The following is a 22,074-nucleotide window of genomic DNA, read 5'->3' on the forward strand; positions in this document are numbered from 1 at the left end:
GGAGCAGCCATGGCCCATGGCCATTTTATGCCTTGCACACAGGTCCCGTTTCCTATCTTGCACGCCCAAACAAAAAGGCGATGAACCATACCGTATGGTCATGAAATCACATCAAATTCACATCTTTCTGCTTCCATCTCGCAAATTACAGAAGGGGCGGGCACCTCAGAGACCCAGCCTCGCAAGTAAAAGAAAATACATCCCCCAGGCATACATGCCCTCCTACTCGCGCTTCCCCCTCTTTCCTCACCGCCCGAATCAAAGAAACCCTCAAAATGCAACAAAAAAAGGGGGCAAAGGCCACAAAACCTTATCAACGCAAAAGCTCTGCCATCCCAAAGTCTCCGGTGGTCGGTTTTGCATCCCGCTTCCGGCGCACCATCCCCCACATCGACCCCACATCGCTATAACGCCCTGGCATATTATCACAGAGCGGAAAGCGCCATCCCATCAACCACCAAAGATGTTATCACCACTCTTACATTCCTATCTCTTCAGATGCCCGACGCAGAGTCCTCCGTCGTGACCGCCGATGCGACAGGGTTGGCGTCCACATCCATCTTGTCCTGCTCATCAGCGGCCGGGTGATGGGGTTGCTTGACCGGACTTGCGGCAGACGGTTTGACCGGGGACGTTGCAGGCTTAATTGGGGACGACGCCTGTTTGACGGGCGACGCGGGGGCATTTACGGGTGAGGTAGCGGGCTTTGTAGGGGAGGCAGGGGCGTGCGCTTTGGTTGGGGACGCGGAGGCCGGTTTGGTTGGGGACGCTGCTGCGGTGGCGGACTTTGTTGGGGATGGAGGGAGGGTGATTCGCTGTTTGTTGGGCGAGCCGGTGGCGGGAGACTCAGGGTGGTCCTGCGTCTTTGGTGATTGTGGGTTGGCCTTTTTCGGGCTTTTGGCGTCTTGTGCAATGTCCATGGCCGTTCCCTCGTTTTCCCTCTCATCAGATGCTGGCTTGGGTTCCTCTGCATGGTCTCCGTTTACTTTCGAGTCGTCGCCTTCTTCGCCAGGGCCATCACCGGAAGCGGAAGCGGGCGCATCGGTTGACTCCAAGTTGAACTGGGTTCTGAGCTTGTTCATCAGTTCCAATGATTTGGAGACAATTTGGTACTTGTCCTCGGGAATATGCAGCTTGGTAACGTGCTTAACGACTTTGCCCGCCTTGCTTTCCTGTTGAGGGTGGAGGAATGGACAAATGAAAGTCAGTATAGATCCTCACGCTATGGATCGGACCTTGTGACACATTTTGTACCTTGATGAGCGGTAAGGTCAAAGGAAACTCGTCGAGCTCCCCGATCAGATCAGCAACAGCCTGGTACTCGTCGTCCTGATGGGAAAGCAAAAGACGAGGTCAATCTTCCATTTCCGCACACGAATCCCGATAAAGTGATGAACATACCTCGACTGTTTCAGGCTCTGCCTTGATCTTCTTCATGAATGTCTGCAGCTTTTGCCTGATCTTGAGTAACCTCTCTGACGAGCGAGATGTTATGAATTCCAGATGGTGATATGCATGTCAAGCGAATGCGACTGATCCGCAAGACAAATGGGACGTACTGAGAGCCTTCTCCTTAGCGTATTCTTCATTATCAGCCTTCTTGTGGTGTTTTCTTGTTCCCTCCGACTCGTCTCCCGATCCGTCGCCTTTGACGCGCTTTCTACGCTTTCGCTCGGACTTGGGCTACGATGGAGACATTGTATAAGCGAGAGATTCACCACACATCGAAACGTTCCCGCTGTGAGCTCCGCAAACGCACCTCATCGTCATCACCAGAATCCGCCACATTTCGGCTCTTCGCTCTCTTGGCGGAACTTCCTTCGGTTCGCTTTCTCTTGCCAACACTCTCACTTGGCGTCTCTGGTGCCTCCGACTTTCGCTTCTTCTTGTGGCTTACAGGGTCCCCACCAGATGATTTACGCCTGCTAGGAGTTTTCGCTTTCGTTTCAATGGCGGCGGCCGCATGGCGCGCTCGTGCCTCTGCCACCTCCCGAACCACACGTTCCGGATCTTCAGCTTCTCCCATCGCTCGGTGGAACATAGCCATTTTCTTCTTTCTTCCAAGTTCGTCTTTGTGCTCGTGGAAGTCTCTCAATTGGTCGGGGGCGATCCATCCGCTTTTGGAGAAATGAATGCCATGATGAGTCTCGAGAAGAGGTTTCCCGCAGTCATATCAGAAACGAGAGTACTTACTAGTTTCGCGAACCAAAAAAGAACACGGGGATCGACTTGGGTGCCTTCTCCCTCAACACGTCCTCCGGCAAATCATGCTCGTCTTCGATCTGACGGGAACTATAAGCCAACGGTATACGTAGTGCTCGTGTTCCAAATGATGTTTTCCCTACCCTAGAAGGCCACCAGGAGTGTCCCTTCATTTTGGACCAGACGATGGCCCCTGTAGGAAATGTTGTGGGCCCATCTGCAGGGGCTGGAGTCGTCGGTTCCACCTCTGGCTTCGGCGCCTCTACAGCCTGCGTCGTGTTGTCATCATCGACATCCATGGTGTTGCTGGAAAGGTCAGGAAGATAATCGCACATGATCAGTACTTGTAGATCGCCACCAAGAAACACGCGGAGGAAAAAGGCGACATTCGAGCAGGGCTCAGCAACCAAGGACAATGAAGATAAAGGGTTCCCCGTGCCATACCTGAAGAAAGCTTACGGCTACAGACGCGGCTATGGGCAGCTGGTGGGTGGTATGCAGTTAGGTTCTGGCAGGTAGAGCGGGTCGCATCTGCTCGGAATGCACAGGGTCTTCACCAGAGGTGTTCGGGAAGTGACACGGCTTTCGGACACGCGCGGTCGCGTGGGATCACATGACGTGCACGCATTTATTTGACAACCTTGCTCGACACCTCTCACCTCGAGTGGGACTCTTGCAAAGCCCTGTGCCATTTGTGAATCGCCCATTCCCACCGGAACATTGCTGCAGCCCTCAGAAACTCCCTTGACCTGACCTGGCCTGCGCTTAACCCACTTTCCTTGTGTCCCGTAGTCGCTCTGCCTGCCCTCGTTCTCACTGTGTTGTCGGCTCCACCATTTGCCCCCACGTTGTCACTCACTCCTACAGAGTGTCCCCCCCACGCGTCCCTGCCATCCCGGACGACGACCGCTACTTCGCTCAGCCAGCCACACCTGTATACTAAAGCGACGGTGGTTTCGATAATGGGACTTGCTCGTCTCACCGTGGTGCCAGTACCCTTTTCCGATGGTACAACCGAAACTCTCCCGGAACAAATCGTAGAAAGTCTCGAAGACTATAGCGCCGCAAACCCAGACGCGGATCTCAGATCGGTCTATGAATGGGCTAAAGCAACTGCCCTGGCGAGCTTCATAAAAAGATGCTCAGAGCATTTGAAGACAGTGTATTCAGAGAACCCGTCAAAGTGCCCCGGTGTTCCTGCGGGGACTACCGCTATCGAGTTTGATCCGGACGCTGTCTTGAGGACCTTGCCAGATGGGTACAATCTTCTGAATCTGCATCGGAAGGATACTCATGGAAAAGACGGGAAGTTGCAGAGGCCCGATCCGTACCTCTTTGGGCATCCCAGGTTGGTATAGGGGGAGGTTGATTCGCGGAAGGGACCCCGAGCGGAGTCAATCCCAACATCTTTCCTGACCAGTGTCTCGTTGTAGTGGAAGCAAATTCCGAAGTTCGCCCGAGTTTTACCCACATCTTACATGGCTGGTCCTTAGCGACAACCACGATCCGGCGGAGTGCACATGCAAATACTGCCCTTCATGGGCGAAACGATTGTCGATTCTCACAGCTGAAGGGTTGCCCATCACCCCACGCAGAGCGCGCGCGCCTCGAAGGTCCGACGGGAGAAGTGCTACGAACTCTCCCTTGCCATCGTCACAACCCAATTCGACGCAGGTCTCGCCAAAACGAAGGATATCGGAGGTGGCTGGTTCCCAGGAGTCCGAGCCTACATCTACCCCGACTGGTTTACCAGCCAAGAAAAAGGCAAAGAAATCCAGCGCCGTGACAGATAACGATGTCGTGATAGTCGACGATGTCATTGCTGTTGACGACGAAGAACCGGCTCCATCACAGACCCTATCGCAAAAGGCTAAGAAATCCGCGCTGGCTGCTGCGCTAGCTAAGCGTGCGGGGTTGATGAATGTCGGGGTTGATTCTTCTCCGAGTGATCGACCCAAAGGTACCCCGAGTGTCGCGCATCGCGGGAGTCTGTCAACCGACCGGAAAGGCAAATCGACCGATCCGTTCGCCAAGGATGGTCCTCAACCAGGACTTGTAAACATACCAGTATTGAAGTCGTTCCCGGAAGGCCCAGGAAGAGCGTCTTCTTCGCAAACCTCCCAAGCGCGCTCGAGCCAAGGCATGCAGAAGGTGGATATCCCTACTCTCGATGGGTTTCCTGGGATGCGACCGGCTTCTACAAAGAAGGCGGCTCCGCCGCTACAGCTTAAGGAGAAAAAGAAAACGCCGGCAAGTGCGCCACAGACCAAATCAAGTAGTGTCAAGAAGCCGGCCACAAAAGTGGCTCGGCTCGCATCAAACAACGCCAATGTGGCTCAACCACAACCTCAACAACCAGCGCAGCAGGCACCGCAACCGGCGCTTCCTGTTCTCCCGGCCACTCTCTACGACCCGCGAAGTGGACCGATACCCAAACCGCACAAACCGGAGCCGATCTACCGCGTCGGCGAAGTGGTCTGGGTGCAGGCGTATTTGATGCTCAAGACCAACTCAACCACGCTCCCCATCCGCGGCAACAGTCAGGTCCATAGCATCGATATCGGCTGCTTACAGGACAAACTGGTGTATTGGCCGGGCGTGATCTGTTCGGTTCATTCAACCGAAAAGACGAAGAATAAGGCTGCCGAGATGGCTGCCGAGAACGATCAAGTCTTTAAGAAGGTTCTTGTTCCACCATTGTTCTTCCATGCTACACTTCCTGCCGGTGCTAGTCCTCAAGTGCCCATCGCGACTGTAACGCCTACCCACACCTTCAACGACCTTAATGCCCTCACCGAGTATGATGCACGAGGCTACGTTGTCCGTTTGCTGAATGTGACCCCGAGTTCTCCGGGAGCGCTTACCACGATTATGGAACAATATCTCCGGCCTTTTGCGGGATACGTCCTCCCACGGCACCTGCGGTTCAATCCCAACGTTCTATCGCGGCTGAGACAGGCGATCACGGCCTCCGATCCGCTGCTCATGAATTACCTCCTCGTCGTGAACAAGACATACGATTACGCCCGAAGTCGAGTCAGCATCGTGAAGAAGTTACCACATCCATCAACTGGCATGGGCAACGGGTCGACCCAACATCCCATCATAGAAACGGTCCAAATCGGCGCGGAACATTTAACCCTCGGCGACCTCGTCCGCATCAACCTCCCCGTCCCGCCCCGGCCCGGCCCCAACGGCGCAACCGCGCAAGCAACACTCAACATCCGCGTCGCGCGTCTCGTCGCCATCCACCACGCGGGTACACCCACCGACCCGGTCACGCTCGGTCTAAAACCGTACGTTGCGCGTGACGCCAAGTTCCCGTATGATATCAGCCACGCGACATTGGGGATGCGCAACGGGAAGTGGGTCATTTTTGGGGCTGGTGGGGAGGGGAAGTTTGGCGGGGTGGTGGAGCCTGAGGTGGTGATTGGGGTTGACCAGGTGGTGGGGAGGTTTTATCCCCGGTTGACGGGGGTGGATGGGTGGGTGGGCCCGAGGAGAAATGATGGGAGGGTTGCGGCTGAGCCGGAGGAACTGGTGTGAGTTTTGGAAGAAAGGAAGTGAACGTTATGATTGGCATGGGTATGGGAACATGGATAGGACCCTTGAGGAAGACGTGGGGATTGAAGCGTTACCTGATGGCTCGCGAGAAGCAAAATAATGCCCCCTCTGTCGGAATCCTTCTAGTATAGACAGATCCTAGGCACCAAAATTACTGCAGGTCCAGAGTAGGGGAGGCCTCGATGCCCGGCTTGTAAACAATATGTAGGCCCACGTTTTACCACGATGTCCGTCCGTCAATCTCCGAGCGGCGTATGGTTGCTTCCGTGGAAAGTAAACTAGAGTTCTACAGGTTCAGCTAAGCGAACGGGTCTTGTCTGAGGATGTTCTAGTCTTCACCACATCTAAACCCCGCACTCAACTACGGCTCCTAGCCTCTCGTCTGCGAGTTTTAATGCCCCTCTCTGCCGCATCCCCGCCTGTTTGCTCTTAAACCCCACTTCCGGGCCCTCGGACAGCTTATCGAGCCGCCCGACCTCCCGTCTTATTGAATGGAACATGGATGTGATTCCGAGAAAGCCGGCTGTTCGTTTGATGCGGTTGGAAATCTGCTGTCCTTCCTATCGTTACCCGCTGGACGTAACACCATCAATAATCCGCTCCTCACGTCTGCGAACCTCAACCCATCCATCATATCGAATCTCAACTTCCATACTTCACAACCCCACATCCCCACTCACTCCCTAACCAACGCAACCCCGTTGATACAATACCGTTCCCCAGTCGGCATCGGCCCATCCCTAAACACATGCCCCAAATGTGAGTGGCATTTCGCACACACGACCTCTGTCGCGCGCATCAGGCCTTGCCAATCGGGTCGGGTGTGTATCGCCGCTGCCAGTGGTGATCGCCCATCTGAATCTATTGATGAAGTTGGAAGCGTCGCAGGCTGGTAGAACGACGGCCACCCCGTCCGGCTATCGAACTGAGCGGCGGATTCAAAGACGGGGTGGTTGCAGGCTTTGCAGCGGTATAAATGGTTATCGTCGGCATCAGTTGGTTGTTTGTGGGCATATGGGGATGTGAATGGAACTTCCGTGCCTTTTTTGCGAAGGACGTTGTATTCTGCGGGTGTGAGGGAGTTTTTCCACTCGGCTTCGTTTCGTGTGAAGGCGGGCGATGCGCGGGTTTGTGTGGGCGAGCGACGGGGGGAGAGGAGGGTGTAGGTTGCTGCGGAGGCGGTGAGGATGGCGGCGCTGGAGAGCAGGAGTTTGGTTTGGCGGTGCATGTTGTTCGTATGGAGTATCTATTGTAGACGAGATGGATCAGACTTATTAAAGCCTGCGCAACGCTCACGTGATGAAACCCACGTGATGGAACGCTTTCTCGGACGCTCTTTTGGCCACCTGTACCGTACAGTACACCCTTCTGGTACTACTGTAATTGCATTCTGACAACACTGGCGCTTTGGCACAGTTGAATATTGCTCTCCTTGCAGACGTGCAGGTAGCGAGTTCAATTCCCACTCCCAGACAACTTCTTTGTTCAGATTATGACCCCTGTCGCGCTAGGCGCGGCGTGGTAACTACTGTCGCGCTCGGCGCTTCGTGGGTGTTAACTGAACAGCACAACTACCGTAGGTACTATGTATCGCAACAGAAAGCAACCTTACCCACTCTCAAACAGCTCGAGCCACGACCATTTTTCCTCTGCCTCACGGTCCCTTTCGTTTTATTCCTGCTGAAACGGGTTGTTTATAAACACTCCCTCTCAGACTGCAGATCGAATTCAGTTGCCGTCGCCGTCGTAGTCGCTCTGCATTCTGATCTCATGGACCGTTCCGCTCTCAACTCCCGCGATCGATGGAGACAGCCCGGAATAGGGGCAGCCTCGCGATTCGCTCTATGAGAGAGCGTGTGTCAGGAGCAGTGGAGATGGCGGAGACAGTTGTCTCGGAGACAATGATGAACTCACCCTCATGCAAATGCATGATCCTCCTCCTCCCACAACTCGGAGCCCGCTGTCTCGTCGCCACCAGATGTAGATCCGTATGATGACACGGACTCCGAGTGTGGGACCCTGTAACGTCAGAGGAAATGTAGACGATATTGCGCCCTTCTGAGAGGGCTGAGAACAGTGTATTGTAGTGAAGAAAAAAGTAAGAGGCTCTTCGCAGCGGCCGCTCGACTGACAGCTTTATATATGGGCTGCCAGTGGGGCTTGCGTGGCTTCAGTGAGGCTTGGCACCTTATGTAATGTATCACCGAGAGCGCGGGTGGCCAGCCCGGATCTCGGATCAAGTAGAAGTAGAGAGATATAATGTGAAATACATGTGAAGATGAGATATCCCCGACACCTCCCTCAGATCCTGAGGAGGGCGCCGCATAAATAAGAGGTGAACTACGAGGGATATGTGAAGAAAGGGAGAGCTCATGTTCATTTTAAAGTGTTGACGCACTTGTTCATTTTATAGTGTTGACGCACTGTGTGATGTGTGTGTTTGAGGCAAAAGCGTCCCTAAGCCGACGTCGTGTGTGATGTGTGTGTGTAAGGTCGGTTCTTGCGTCGCCGCGCGTGATGTGATGTAGTTTATGTCGCTATTGCCAGCGGTGTGATTGATAGTGAGCAGTTGTTGCGGCGTCGCGCATGTGATGTGATATGAGATGCTCTATGCTGTTTGTCTCCGTATCCACAAAGATTGTGGGTGAGCTTTTCGTTATCGTTTGTAGGCAGGCGTGTAGCAAAGTGCGGATTTGGGTTCCCAAGTAGGGTCTGGATAACCGAGCCATTTGACTAGAAGATTTCGTACGGCGCGTCGCTCGTCGATGATGTCTTCTACAACCCATTCAGGTTGTCCGTGTTCTTCGATTGGTGGAGGAGGCTGTGGAACTGCACGTTGCGGATATTGCTCTTCGCAATGTGGTCGTAAAATATCGACGTGAAAGATGGGCCAGATGCCGCTGATCTTTGATGGTGATAAATCGAGTTCGTAGGTATCAGGATGTGCTCCCAGTGCGATGATTTTGAATGGTCCGATCCACGTAGCTGAGTATCGTAGTCCTCTTCGAGCGTCTACTTCTAGGTTGCCAATTCTGTATGCGATTGGCGTTCGACCTTTGTCGTGTTCCCGTGCGAATTGATCTTGCGATCTCTGAAGGTTTTCGCGTACGATACGGGCGATGTCTTCCTGCCCTTTCTTGAAGAGTTCGATTTCGTTTCGATTTACAGCTCGAAGTTTGAGTTCTTGTCCTTCGAGAATTGGATTCCAACCCGGGAGGATTGGAGAGCGTCCGAGATCTACTTCGAATGGCGATAAACCTTCATATTCCCCCTCGGAGCGGTATTGTATGCGAATTTGATTAAAGGCAATAGTTTCTTCCAATTGCTTTTGTCGTAGTTGAGGTATTGCTTCCAAATCCTTTTCAGGGTTTGGATGGCTCGCTCAACTTTGCCGTCAGTTTGCTGATGACAAGCCGTAGCAAGTTTGTGTTTTACACCGAGGAGAATATCGAATGCGAGGAAGAAGTCGGAACGTGCGCAAGGTTCGCGATCCGTAACAAAGACTTTTGGCGTACCGACATGTTTCCAAACATGATCTAGAAAGACTTGGGCTAGTTTGCGTCCAGTAATCGTCTTCTTAATCGGTGTCAGAATCACATGTCCGGAAAGATAATCAATGCAGACAAGACAAGAGTTTGTTTCATCTACTTCGAAAATGTTGAATCCGACCGTGTGCCATCTTCCAAAAGGTATAGGAAGAGGTCAGAGAAATTCGTATCGACGATGACCAGGTTTGAATTGTCGACAGGATTAGCAAGTTCCAACGTATTTGATGACGTCGGAGCGTACGGTAGGCCAGTAATAGTCCGTAAGAATTCTTGCGAGAGTCTTCTTAACATTGAGATGTCCTCCGGTGGCGAGTTCGACATGGAATTTCCGCAAAATCTTTGGGCAAATGTCTTCAGGAACGTATAGACGTCCTTCGTGTCGTACTAATCCATTTTCGAACGTATAACGGAGTTCTTTCAAAGTTTTCTCGTGTTGGGGATTTCAAGAAATTTCATCGAGATAATCCGAATATGGATCTTCGCGTAGCGCTTTTTTCCATACTTCTTCTGAGCAAGTAGGTGAGTTTTGTGGATCGTCTGTCGTAGCGTTGGAGGAAGGTTCGTTGACAAGCATACTGCTGATCTGCGTATGCATGTCGAGGCGTCGTTGACAATCTACACACCGAGGCGCATAGATTGGATTGCGGGAGAGCATGTCGGCGATATGATTCCATTGTCCAGGTAAATACTGGATGTCAAAATCATACTCTTGTAGCTTCTCCACCCAATTGGCTTGTCTTCTGCTCAAATGTGGTTGCGTTTGGATGAATTCGAGTCCCTTGTGATCGCTAAAACATTGAAAGTAACGACCGATGAGATATGGTCGCTTGGCGACCAACATCTTGACAAGAGCTAAGAGCTCCTGTTCGTGCGTAGGATATTGAGTTTCTGCGTCCTTCATCTTTCTAGAGAAGAAGACAACAGGCCGGAGCCGGGGTAACTTCTTCCATTGTCCGACAAGCGTAGGCAGATTTGTAGGGATCGTTTCATTGCCAGAAGGTTGTCCAATCCAGCGAGCGATAGCGTAGCCTGATGAGTCAGTATAGACGTAAATTGGCTTGGTTTCATCGATTGTTGCTAGGGTAGGCGCATTGATCAACGCTTCTTTCAACTTTTGAAATGCCTCTTGTTGCTCAGGACCCCATCGAAATTTGACTTTCAAAGATTGAATACTTGATAGGGGCAGAGCGATGTCCGAATAACCTTGTACGAAGTCGAGGAAATAGTTTGTGAACCCGAGAAAGCTTTGAAATCCTTTTGTTGACTTTGGAGTAGCCCAATCTTTGATAGCTTGGATTTTCGAGGGCGCGATGCGAACACCATGTCTTCCAACAATATGTCCACACCATTCGAGTTCTTGTTTAGCCCATACGCACTTTGAAGGATTGATGAAAAGGGCGTGTTCTTCAAGTTTCTTCAGGATACGATCGACGTGTTCCCGATGTTCGGCTAAGGTCTTCGAGAAAATAAAAATGTCGTCCAGGTAAGTAGCGAGAAATTCATGGTAATCTTTATGGAAGATCTTATTCATAAGACGTTGAAATGAAGCAGGTGCGTTGGTAAGCCCGAACGGCATGACCAAATACTCAAAATGTCCGAAGCTAGTTTGTATTGCTGTTTTTTCTTGATCTTGTTTTCGTATAAGAAGACGATGGTATGCTTCTCGAATATCGATAAGCGTAAACCATTTACAACCTTGAATTCGATCCCTCATCTCACGAATATTGGGTAAAGGAGTGCGATCTTTCTTGGTGACGGCGTTGAGACCTCGGTAGTCCCAACAGATGCGTAATCCGCCATCTTTCTTTTTCGCAAAGACGACACTAGCTCCCCAGGGACTTGAGGAGTGTTGTATCCATCCTTTTCCGAGCATCGAGGTGATTTGTTTCTTAAGTTCAGCGAGTTCTTCTTTGTTCATGTGCCGAAGAGGTTGCCAAACGGGTTCAGCACCTTCAGTGAGTTCGATCTTGAAATTATCTTCTCCGCGATCAGGGGGTAGACCTTCCTGTTCCTTGAAAAGCGTATTGACGTATTTATTTAGGATATCCTTAAGATGTCCTGGATTTCCTTTAAGCTCTTGAGGAGCGTCCGGTATTTTGTTAAGAGCAAGGCAACAGACCATGTCTTTTTCAAACTTGTTCCGTTGCCAAGCCTTATTGAATCCCTTGGAAGTCATTTCTATGATGAAGGGCATTGGCTTGAGCGAATCGAGATACGTAATGAGGTGCGGCTTGTAGAGGACGAGTATCCACAGGTTTAATGATCCGAACAGGTCGAACGGGTCTTTTGTCTATGACTGGATCTTGTTGCACATTGAAGTAAGGGTTGTTGTGTTTCGGGATGTATTCGACGTCTTCCTAGTTTCTTGAAGTTCTTTTGCACTTGATGGTGACAGACTGCGGTGCGTTTGGTATAGGGCCGTAATTGGTCCAGCAAAGGATAGGTAAGGTACTCATCGAGATTTGTTCATCGTAATTAAAGAAACGCCAGAAAGGCATTCCAATAATAGCGTCGTAAGCCAGATTACTGACTAGCCAGGGAAGTTGTCCAACTAAGAAAAGCAACTGAGATTCGAGACTTTTCTGAAACGACCGTGTCGAGAAGCATGTATGATTCTTTGTCGGCCAGCCATATCTGCTTCGGTTCGATACGTTCCTTGGGAAATTTGTGCTTTTCAACGAATGTCTTATCAAGGAATAACCCAGTTGCACCGCTATCAAAAAGAACACGAGCAAACTTGTTTCCGATGCGACAATGAGAGACCCAGAGTCCAGCAGACAGTGGTTCGAAGACGGTTTATCGGTAGGATCGTATGTTGTAGGCCGAGCAGGGCTACCGAGGGGCTCTATCGACCTTCAAAAAAACACGAAGATTGATTTGTAGTAGTATTCGTAGTATTCGCAGAGTTGACGGCGTCATCGAGAATTTCCGTAATGCGTGACCCAGCATCAACCTGATTGGCTGAACCTTGTTGTTGATTAGGTTGGCGACTGCGCTGCGGAGTTTGAGCGCCACAACCGCGCTGTCGAAAACCACCGCGTCGGTTCTGGATTTGCGAGCCTTGCTGTCGATTTTCGGGATTTGACCAGCATTCAACTCTCCAAAGTCCCATTTTATTACAAAGGGGACAAGGAGTCGTTGGACGTTGACGAGGAACGTGCGTAGTTTGCCATTGTCCACATCGACAAAAGGGCTGTTGACGTTGGTAGGGAACTTGACCTGTAGTGAGACAACTCACTCCAGTGGGATAGTATGACGTACCGAGGGCATTGAGCCCAAAGGTCATATCATCTAAGTCTTGCTCGAATTCCGTAATTCGAGGATTGGTGTACGGGGCAAATCGTCCGCCACGACCACCGCCACGACTACCCCAACCGCGACTGGCTCCACGGCCGCCACAAGCACTGGTTGCCGAGGCAACCGGACGAGGTGTATTGGCTTGGTTGCCATCAGTGAACCCATGAGCCACATGAGCACGACGGGCTGCAGTGATAGCTTGATCGAGAGTGATAGGGGTGTTGATGTTGGTAGTCTGCGAGACTTTGAAGTTCGTAGCGGCTTCAACGAGATAATGACCGATTACCGTATTCTTGAGAAGACCGGCCTTGAAGTATCAAATCTGATCGATAAGGGGAATGGTGCCTTGACTGTTATCGAGACGATGAGCGGCTTCGAGCTCATTATTGGTGTCTTGAAACTCCTTGAGATATTTCTCGAGAGAGTCACCGAGCTTGAGGCGGGAGAGCTTGAGCTCAATAGTATTACGCGAGTTGCGAGGATAAAAGTGAGCGACAAGAGCCGTTTGAAAAGCTGTCCAACTCGCGGGAGCGCCAGTAGCGTAGGTCATATTGTACCACTTGAGAGCAGTACCCTTGAGGTAGGTAGTGAGTGTAGGAGCGTACTCTGCCATAGTAAAGGCTATGGCGTTCGCAGCTCCAGTACCGTCTGGTCCAGCTTGTACAGCCAGGACCGTGAGACACTCGAGCAAATTGCTGTGAGACGTAACAAACTCTTCGATCTTCTTGGCAGCTTTGGCGCCATCGTATTCGACGAGCTTGTTCTTGCAAGCGTCCATAAGAAGTTTGAAACGTTTGGCTCGTTGGACGTCCTGCGTAACAGCACGGTCCCAAGTAGCGAAAGCAGCTGCGACAGCCGCAACGATAGCTTGAGTTTGTTGGTCCATTCTTGCTTGTGAACGAGTGTACGGGCGACGTCCGGTAGAGGGGCGACATTGACAAGGAATGCCTTGGTGATTCTAGCGGTAGGTGGTGCTACCATGTAACGTCCGAGGAACCGTAGACGATATTGGGCCCTTCTGAGAGGGCTGAGAGCAGTGTATTGTCCTGGTCAGGTTGGAGGAGAACTGCGCCGAGAGCAAAGTCGGAGGCGTCAGTTTCGACGACGAATGGCTTCTCTGGGTCAGGGTGAGCAAGGATGGGGGCGGTGGTGAATGATTTCTTCAGGTTCTCAAAGGCGGTGTTTGCAGCGGGCGTCCAGGCGTACGGGATGTCTTTCCGGGTCAGGGCTGTGAGCGGGGTAGCGATCTTGGAATAACCTTGGATGAATCGGCAATAGAAGTTGGCAAAGCCGAGGAAGCGCTGGACGCCTTTGACATTCTTGGGAGGTTCCCAATCCGTGATGGCAGCGATCTTCTTGAAGTCCATCTGGATGCCTTTCTCGGAGATGATGAAGGCTAGGAACTCGACAGATTCGCGGTCAAATTCGCACTTCTCGGGTTTGGCGTACAACCCATGCTGGCGGAGGCGGGACAAGACTTCGCGGACGTGCTTGGGGTGATCTTCGGGGTTCTTGGAGAATATCAGGATATCATCAAGGTAGACAACAACAAACACATCGAGAATGTCGCGGAAGATGTCGTTCATCAGGTACTGGAAAACACCAGGAGCATTGCTGAGTCCAAAGGGCATGACATTGTATTCGAATAGGCCGTAGCGGCAGCGGAAGGCGGTCTTCCATTCATCGCCCGGGCGCATGCGTAAGAGGTTGTAAGCGCCGCGGAGGTCGATCTTGGTGAGACGGCGGGCACCGCGCAAACGGTCCATGATACCGTTGATCAGGGGCAGGGGGTAGCGATTCTTCACCGTGATGCTGTTCAGGCCTCGATAATCGACGCAGAGGCGGAGAGAACTGTCCTTTTTCTTCACGAATAAGACTGGCGCACCGGCAGGGGACTTTGAGGGTTTGATGAATCCTTTGGCGAGGTTTTCTTCGAGGTATTCCCAGAGTGCTTTCATTTCTGGTTCGCTGAGGCTGTAGATCGGGCCGAAAGGTGGCTGCTTGCCTTCTTCCAGATCGATTGGACAGTCGTAGGGCCGGTGCTCGGGGAGAGTGTCAGCATTTTTCTTTTCGAAAACGTCGGCGAAATCTTGATATTCGGGGGGCAGGAAGTCTTTGATGTTTTTCTCGGGTGTCGGGGGGTTACTGGGGCTAGGCAAGACCGGGAGCTCGGGTTTCGCAGGGTTGGCGTAGGCGACAAAGACCTGGTCATGCCTTGCAGCGACCCGGAAGGCTGGGGTGGAGATGAACGAGACTCGGAGCGGCATGGGAGCCGGTTCTGGGGTGCTGGAGCGAGATACCTTGGGTACTGGAATTGACCATGTTTTGTCGACGGGGACTTCATCCTGGGGGATGCGGATCAAGGGCTCGGGGGTTCTGGCAGGTGCTGGGCTCGGGGGTGCCAGGGAGTGGTCCCAATTCGTGAGTTCATGGTCCTGACAGTTGCAATGGAAACCGACCGAAAGGTTCTTGAAGTCAAGGTTAATGTCATGGAGGCGGAGCCAGGGAAGACCAAGGAGGATTGGCGCGTGAGGTGATTTGGTGACATGGAAGACGAGTTCTTCGAAGTGGTCGTCGACCCACATGCCTACTGGTTAGGTGTGATGGGTGATTGGCCCAGCAGAGCTGGGTTGACCGTCAACGAGTTCGATCGTCAGGGGACGCTGATGGGGGACTAGGGGGATGCGGTGTTTGCGGGCAAAGTCTCTGTCGATGAAGCAGGACAGGGCCCCGTTGTCGATCATGGCTGAGGTAGGTATTGGGGCGCAGCTGGATGATACCATGATGGTATCGTGGTAGTTGAAGGGTTCGACGGGACCCAGCACAAGCAGGGTGCGTGGGTTAATTTCGGAGTTTTCGACATGGGTGGCGGCTAGGAGGGTTGTGTTGGCTATAACGGAGTCGGGAACCGGGGGGGTGGCCTCTTCCGTTGCAGGAGCTGCGAGGTTAGGAGGCCCAGAGGAGTGTGTGTAGTCCAGTCGCTGGGGCTTTACTGCGGCTGGACCTTGGGAAAACCCTGTTCCGTGGAGGTTTCTTTGATGTCGACGTTGGCGGCACGGGTGGTGGTCTTGTTCTTGGCTGGGCAGGCCTTTGCAATGTGCCCCGCCCCACCGCAGTAGAGGCAGAGGTTGTTGGAAATGCGGCGTTGGCGTTCCTGGGGGCTCAGAGGGCCGCGGGGACGAGCGGCGTCAATCTGCATGGGCTCGCTGTGGTCGACGGTGGTGGTAGTGGTAAACGAGGTATGGGGGACTGGGAAGGTCTGGCGGGTTCTGTTTTGTTCCAGGTGGCGCTCAAACAGTCGGTTATCGCACTGGATAGCCTGCTCCATCACCGTATCAATGGTGGCAGCAGGAGGCATTGTGAGCATCAGATCCTTCACGTCCTCTTTGAGGCCACGGCGGAAGGTAGCAATCAGGGCCTGGTCATTCCAGGAGACATCGCATTGTAGCTGGCGGAACTCGGCGATGTACTCGGTGGCTGCACGGGTTTGGCGAAGGTTCTGGAGCTTGTTCTCAGAGGTGCGGACCCTGTCGCTGTCCCTGAAGACAGATTGCATCTGACCGATAAAACTATCGAAGTTCTGAAGGCTGTGATCTTGGCGTTCGACTAGGGGCGCCATCCAGGCTTGCGCAGTGCCGGTGAGGTAGGTGCCAATCGTTTGGATCTTGATGATGTCGCTGGGGTAGCGGTCGGGCTGGAGAGCAAACATCAACCGGATGTTGTTCAACCACCCACGGAATTTGCTGCAGGTACCATCAAACTTCTCAGGCGAGCTGATTCTTGGCTCCAGAGCTCCGGGAGCAGGGTTGGGGACTTGAGGACGGGTGTACGTATTGGCTTGGACCTGGGCGGCAATGTTCTGGGCAGCTTGTGCGTTGGCTTGGGCTTGCGCTAGGTTGGCCTGCAAGTTGGCGTTTTGGCTTTGCAAGGCGGCAATGGCTTGGCACATATCAGTCCATTGCTCGGCGGTGAAAGGTACGGATTCGGATTGGGACATGGCGAAAAGGTGTGGCAGATGCAGGGTTGGACAGGTTCTGAACTTCGCAGTGTTGGAGCGGATCAAACTGTTATGATCTCGACGACTGAGGCGGAAGCGAAGTAGAGAAGACAAGGCGAGAGCGATGGGCGACAAGAGATTGTATTGGCGAAACAAGAGACAAGGACTAGAACAAGAGATGAGAAGAACTGGTGTTGATCTGCTGGGGAGGAAGGGAATGGACGAAGAGAGGCCGGCTATTTATAGATAGGCAACCCAGCAGGCCAGAGAACAACAACAACAAGAGAGGACTGGGGGGGCGCCAGCTATGCTCCTAGAGCGTGCGTGGCGAGCGTAGAGAGCATTGCTACAGCTGCTGGCTATGGAGAAGTAGTGGGGGATGTGGAGAAGCCGAGGGGGGATTGGCGAAATGAGAGGAGAGAGGAGGAGTGGCAATATTGCGGGAGGATTGGCAAAATGAGAGGAGAGAGGGGGAGTGGCATTGACATTGACATTGACACTGACATTGACACTGACATTGACATTGACATTGGCGTTTGACATTGGCGGTTGACATTGGCGGCTGTCAATAGGTAAGCTTATGGTATGGGCGCGTCGTCCATAACAGTCAGAGGAGACGTAGACGATATTGGGCCCTTCTGAGAGGGCTGAAAGCAGTGTATTGTAGCGAAGAAAAAAGTAAGAAGCTCTTTGCAGCGGCCGCTCGACTGACAGCTTTATATATGGGCTGCCAGTGGGGCTTGCGTGGCTTCAGTGAGGCTTGGCGCCTTATGTAATGTATCACCGAGAGCTCGGGTGGCCAGCCCGGGTCTCAGATCAAGTAGAAGTAGGGAGATATAATATGAAATACAAGTGAAGATGAGATATCCCCAACAGAGGCTGCTCTCCACCGACGTATACTCCTCGTCATCATCATCAGCGTCGTCGGAGGCGGGGGTAAAAGCCCGCACTTCCTCGGCCTTCTGCTTTGCAGCGGCCAGGCGCGCTCGGTGTGCGTCAAAGAGGGGCGTGGTGTGGGCCTTCATCGCCTGGCGTGTTGTTGAACCGCATGTCTCCCTCACTAGCTTAACGCCCTCCAGTGCCCCTCCTCCTCTTCAGGCATGGCCAGCTCCTCCTGCGCCATCTCGTCATACCCCTCCTCCTCCTTGTGACCGGTCGTCGGGGTGGGCGCTGCTGCTGCTGCTGCTGCGGCTGCGACCCCTGCTATGGCGGCAGCGCGGGTGGGGCGGGTGGGGATGGGGGCAGGGTTGAGAAGGGCGGAGATTGGGATGGGGTTGGGGATTAGGGCGGGGTTGAGGAGGCTGGTGATTGCAAAGGGGTTGGGGATAGGGGCGGTGGGAGCGGCAGCGGCGACGGGAGGCTGGGGGGCGGAGACAGGGGGAGCGGCGGCAGAGACGGGGGACTGGGCGGTGGAGACGGGGGTTGGGATGGTGGAGACGGGGGGATGGTGGGCGGAGACGAGGGGCTGGCGGGTGAGGTGCGTGGTGGCTGGGGCGGGTGCGGGGAGGGTGGTTGAGGGGACGACGGGTTTGCCCGGGAGGGCAGCGATGGCGTCCAGATATGCCTGCGCGCGCCCACACTTATTGCAGGCTGCCCTGGCTGTGTTGACGTTGTTCACAATGCCCGTTCGCCACGCAGCGGACGTCCGAGCCCCGCAAACAACGCAGACTCCTCCAGGAGTAAGGCAGGAGTAGTTTCGGTCGTCCCTACCCCTGCCTGCTCCAGCACCAGATTGAGTTCGGCGTGGGGGTGCTTTGGGCATGGTTGTTGTCGTTGTTGTCGTTGTTGTTGTGTTCTCTTTGTTGTTGTTGTGTTGTCGTTCTTGTTGTTGCTGTGTCAAGGTGTGGATCTTGGCGTGTGCTGAGGTTGGAAGAAGAGAGAGCGAGAAAGAGGTCTCAGAGACAGGGACCGCAAAAGTAGGTAGCTTTGACAGTATTTTGACAGTGTAGGCATATTAATAATGACGTCTAAATTTACATATCCTGGCTGCACACCGAAATCGTTGTCAGTATTTAACATTCGCACAACAGGGCAGATTTGCAATGTAAAGAGCCTCTGCACAGCTGTAGCAAATCATATTCGCTTATTCACCAAGTAGCGTACACACAGCTATACGAGATCGTCGCTTTTCTATGGAACTAGCTACTCCTCATTGTCGTTCTCGCCAACCTCGTTCCCATTCTGGCTCCCACCATCATCATCATCATCCGCCGCAGGCTCCTGACCTTGAAACTGTGCAAGGTCTAAGTAGGATTGACAGTCATACATACACCTGAGTCGTTGTCCTCTAAGAGCAATGGTAAAATTCCTCATGACTTCTCTCATCCACCCTTTTACCGTCTGCGCTGAAATGCAATCCAGCCCTTCATGAATAAGATGGGGAAGGATGTCCTGAGTAGCTCAAATTTCGTGACAACGAATGAAGGGCTTGACGCTGCCAAAAACCCATTCTGCGCAGTTGAAAAATGGGGTATAAGAGGGGAGCATTTTCAGCGTATGGCCCGCATCTTGGATAATATCCTTGATAACACGTCGACGGTCGATGGGTGCATTGTCCATAATAAGAACTTGGTTGGCTTCGTCGATTCTAGGGATGACATCGTCTCGCAAGAATGACTCGAAGACCGCTGCTGTTGTCGTCGTGGCCATGTTCAAGCGAGATGCGAGAACACCGTGATTTCTTGCCACTTGCTTCTCTTTCATGCGGGCCATTGCCTCTGCCTTTCCGCTGGCCAGCTCTCTTGCGGCTAACGCCTTTTCGCCCTTCCTTCAAGCTTTCTCCGCCACAGCCCTTATCGTCGCTATTTCCTTCTCTCGCAGTCGCTGGGCCTTCAACGCCGAGAGACGGTTTCTCTCCGCCTCCATCTCCTCCGGGGTGCGACAATCTGTAGTCTGAGAGGGAGTGTTGTAAACAACCAGTTTCAACCACAACTTCCTTTTAATAGTTACCGTACCCCTCCCCCTTTTCTTCTCTGCAGATAGAGAGATGGTTGTGTGTGTGTGCAGACCATCCGATCGAATGTCTATAAAACGAGTGGTATGTGTGAAGGGGAATAAAGTACCGAGTTCCACAACAGGGTCTTCGGAAAGGTGTGCCGAATAGCTTGCATTCTCTGCACTGCCAAAGGCGCTTCCTTCTCAAAAAAAAAGTCCCGCAATCACCTGCAACACCTGTACATGTACACACACCAGGAAGCTACCTTTACACGCGTGTAAAAAACGTGGGGATCCTCACTCCCAATTACATACCACCCTTCCTTCCTACCAACCTTCCTTCCCAACCCCCTTCCTTCCCAACGCAATTGTGAGCAGTAAGCATCCCCGGTTTCACCTTCAACCGCCACCAGGTAACAACCGCAATTCCTCACCATTCTCAGCCTCATTACCACAGCACTGACGTGAGTTCCTTGACACACAGCTGTCACGGCAATCACCACCCGTCTCGGCTGACTTAAGGCACAGCACGGCCATCATGCCATCACACCAGGCGCTCCAGAGGCACCTGTGGTGTGGCATCTTTACCGGAGCTACCACACCACGGCGGTAGAGGAGGAAGGTTGCTCCGGTTACCCCGCGGTTGCCCATACGTCTGCCAACCGCTGTGCAGACACCATTGCAACCACCCCCGCGATTCGAGTTCCCACCTTCTGTCCATCGCCACTTGCCCCAAGCAATTGCAGACATGGTTAGCGAGAGTTCCGGCGCTGAAGACGGGCAGCAGCAGCAGCAACAGCAGCGAGGGCTTTCACCCGGGGACAGGGGTCTGCAGCGTCGGTTGAACCTCCCCGCTCCCATCCCTTTCCTTTTTTCCAGCACACCGGGTGGATCCCTGGTGTATGAACCCCCGCCACCACCACCACCAATTCAACGACCCCGCCTGCAAACACATGCCAGCACCAAGGTTTCGCTTCACCGAGTCATCCATAATCAGAATCAAGCTCAAAGGGAGCGCCTGACAACGTTCATCGGCAATGTTCACGTCCTTGCGCGCCACACCACCTTCTTTCTCAAGTACTACCTTGGTGAGTTTTTGAGGTACACTGTATATTTCCCATAGTATTTCCCATAACAATGTCCTGACTACTACGTCTGCCCACCGCAGCTGATCAACCTCTACGCAATTTCCCGGACATCACTGACAAGCACATCAGTGTGATGTTTGAGCCGCTCAACAATCCAGGCTACAACGGCAATCCAGTCATTGCGCAAGAGTTGCATCCATGGGTTCAAGACTACTGAGATGTTCACGGATTCGCCCCCATCTGCATGCGCCAACAGACCGCAGCGAACAGGGCTTAGAGCATCTTCACAAACCTCAAAGTTAACGTACAAGAGCATTTCATGCAAATGTTTCTGCGCTACGTCAATGAAAGGCTTGGTTTGAACCAAGTCATACTGCATCTCCGTAGAGCTGGAGTCAATCAAGCGCAGCGGCGACACTATTATCAGCGTGTCCGTCAGTTTAAAAAGTATGCGACGTTTGAAGAGTTTCCAACCAAAGAAGATTTTGCGCGCCTCACACGACTTGAGCGGACCGTCCTCGACAAGATATGGGCTCTGTTTCCTCCCCAGGATGAACCGCTTGCGTACAGCCTTGCGGTGGACGCAATGCCATATTTAGGTGAGTTAGTATATTTCGGGCCCCCCCCGCTTCCTCTTTTGTCTAATCATGGTCCGCACCTGCCTCGCCTCATCACAGGTGCCTATTGTGAGCTCTCACGCCTCTATGAGCACCGTGGAATGTGGCTGTTTTCCGCTATCCCGCTGCGCAAATCTCGAATACAGTCATCTGTTCGGATCGACACAAAGATCCTAACCACTCATATCCTGGCCTTGGGCCACCATCGCATGGGGAAACTCACCGATCAACGCAAGCGGGAGCTGTGGGGGCAGTTTCTTAACGTGAATGTAAGTCTCTATCCCTCTGCGCTTATTACACTCACCTCACCTCGCTGAATGACGGATTGCAGGACAAGGTCTTCAAGCATCGAAAGAAGGTTGGTCTCAAATTTGATGGGTCAATCAGCACAAACGGGTATTCCGCTACCATCCACTTCAAGAAGCCAGGGCTCAAGTACGGCCATCGCGCCCGGAAGCGCAGCAAAGCCCAGATGCAGGAAGAAGTCAAGCAGCTGTATTTTGAGCACCACATCGCCGAACTACGGCAGGCTCCAAACATCGTCAGCATTGATCCGGGCAAGCGTAACCTCTTGTTCTGTCGAGACATCAAGAAGGAGCGGCCATTTCGGTACGTTTCAGTTGATTACTACTGCCCTGCTGTCCCCGCTACCCCCCCCCCCCCCCCGTCTCCGCCCCCAGCCCCCCGTCTCCGCCCCCCAGCCCCCCGTCTCCGCCCGCCAGCCCCCCGTCTCCACCCGCCAGCCCCCTGTCTCCGCCCGCCAGCCCCCCGTCTCCGCCCACCATCCCCCCGTCTCCGCCCGCCAGCCCCCCGTCTCCGCCCGCCAG

General features: G+C 53.1%; 5 protein-coding genes across 5 annotated transcripts; 2 read left to right on the forward strand and 3 right to left on the reverse strand.

Annotated features, from left to right (window-relative positions):
* Positions 1 to 44: 44 nt before the first annotated feature.
* EV422DRAFT_532959 (uncharacterized protein) lies at positions 45 to 2,738 on the reverse strand. The gene is made up of 8 exons (XM_053070575.1): positions 2,647 to 2,738; positions 2,346 to 2,508; positions 2,194 to 2,282; positions 1,760 to 2,117; positions 1,560 to 1,683; positions 1,402 to 1,475; positions 1,255 to 1,329; positions 45 to 1,172 (listed from the first exon to the last, which is right to left on the reverse strand). Exons 2-8 carry the CDS (start codon positions 2,499 to 2,501, stop codon positions 495 to 497), a joined length of 1,554 nt encoding a protein of 517 aa, XP_052924778.1. The 5' UTR covers positions 2,502 to 2,508; positions 2,647 to 2,738; the 3' UTR covers positions 45 to 494.
* Positions 2,739 to 3,164: 426 nt separating this feature from the next.
* Positions 3,165 to 5,748, forward strand: EV422DRAFT_568407 (uncharacterized protein; the record flags this gene model as incomplete). The annotated part of the gene is made up of 2 exons (XM_053072644.1): positions 3,165 to 3,550; positions 3,636 to 5,748. The coding sequence occupies 2 exons, from the start codon at positions 3,165 to 3,167 to the stop codon at positions 5,746 to 5,748; spliced, it is 2,499 nt and encodes an 832-aa protein (XP_052924779.1).
* A 606-nt stretch (positions 5,749 to 6,354) lies between these two features.
* On the reverse strand, positions 6,355 to 6,994 carry EV422DRAFT_93476 (methionine sulfoxide reductase B; the record flags this gene model as incomplete). Its single annotated transcript, XM_053074518.1, has 1 exon — positions 6,355 to 6,994. The coding sequence occupies one exon, from the start codon at positions 6,992 to 6,994 to the stop codon at positions 6,443 to 6,445; it is 552 nt and encodes a 183-aa protein (XP_052924780.1). The 3' UTR covers positions 6,355 to 6,442.
* Positions 6,995 to 17,668: 10,674 nt separating this feature from the next.
* On the reverse strand, positions 17,669 to 18,370 carry EV422DRAFT_568411 (uncharacterized protein; the record flags this gene model as incomplete). Its single annotated transcript, XM_053072645.1, has 1 exon — positions 17,669 to 18,370. One exon carries the CDS (start codon positions 18,368 to 18,370, stop codon positions 17,669 to 17,671), a length of 702 nt encoding a protein of 233 aa, XP_052924781.1.
* A 1,837-nt stretch (positions 18,371 to 20,207) lies between these two features.
* Positions 20,208 to 20,847, forward strand: EV422DRAFT_579152 (uncharacterized protein; the record flags this gene model as incomplete). Its single annotated transcript, XM_053073309.1, has 2 exons — positions 20,208 to 20,630; positions 20,711 to 20,847. Exons 1-2 carry the CDS (start codon positions 20,291 to 20,293, stop codon positions 20,845 to 20,847), a joined length of 477 nt encoding a protein of 158 aa, XP_052924782.1. The 5' UTR covers positions 20,208 to 20,290.
* Positions 20,848 to 22,074: the final 1,227 nt, after the last annotated feature.

Source organism: Fimicolochytrium jonesii (genome assembly GCF_025526975.1).
Source record: "Fimicolochytrium jonesii strain JEL569 chromosome Unknown EV422scaffold_15, whole genome shotgun sequence".
Classification (NCBI taxonomy): Eukaryota; Fungi; Chytridiomycota; class Chytridiomycetes; order Spizellomycetales; family Powellomycetaceae; genus Fimicolochytrium; species Fimicolochytrium jonesii.

Bases quoted from the DNA above. Each gene is read 5' to 3' on its own strand.
- EV422DRAFT_532959 (XM_053070575.1), bottom strand. From the start codon at position 2,501: ATGGATGTCGATGATGACAACACGACGCAGGCTGTAGAGGCGCCGAAG. The intron at 2,118-2,193 runs GTAAGTACTCTC...TTTCTCCAAAAG, and splicing joins TTTTTTGGTTCGCGAAACTA to CGGATGGATCGCCCCCGACC. The intron at 1,173-1,254 runs GTACAAAATGTG...CACCCTCAACAG, and splicing joins TGACCTTACCGCTCATCAAG to GAAAGCAAGGCGGGCAAAGT.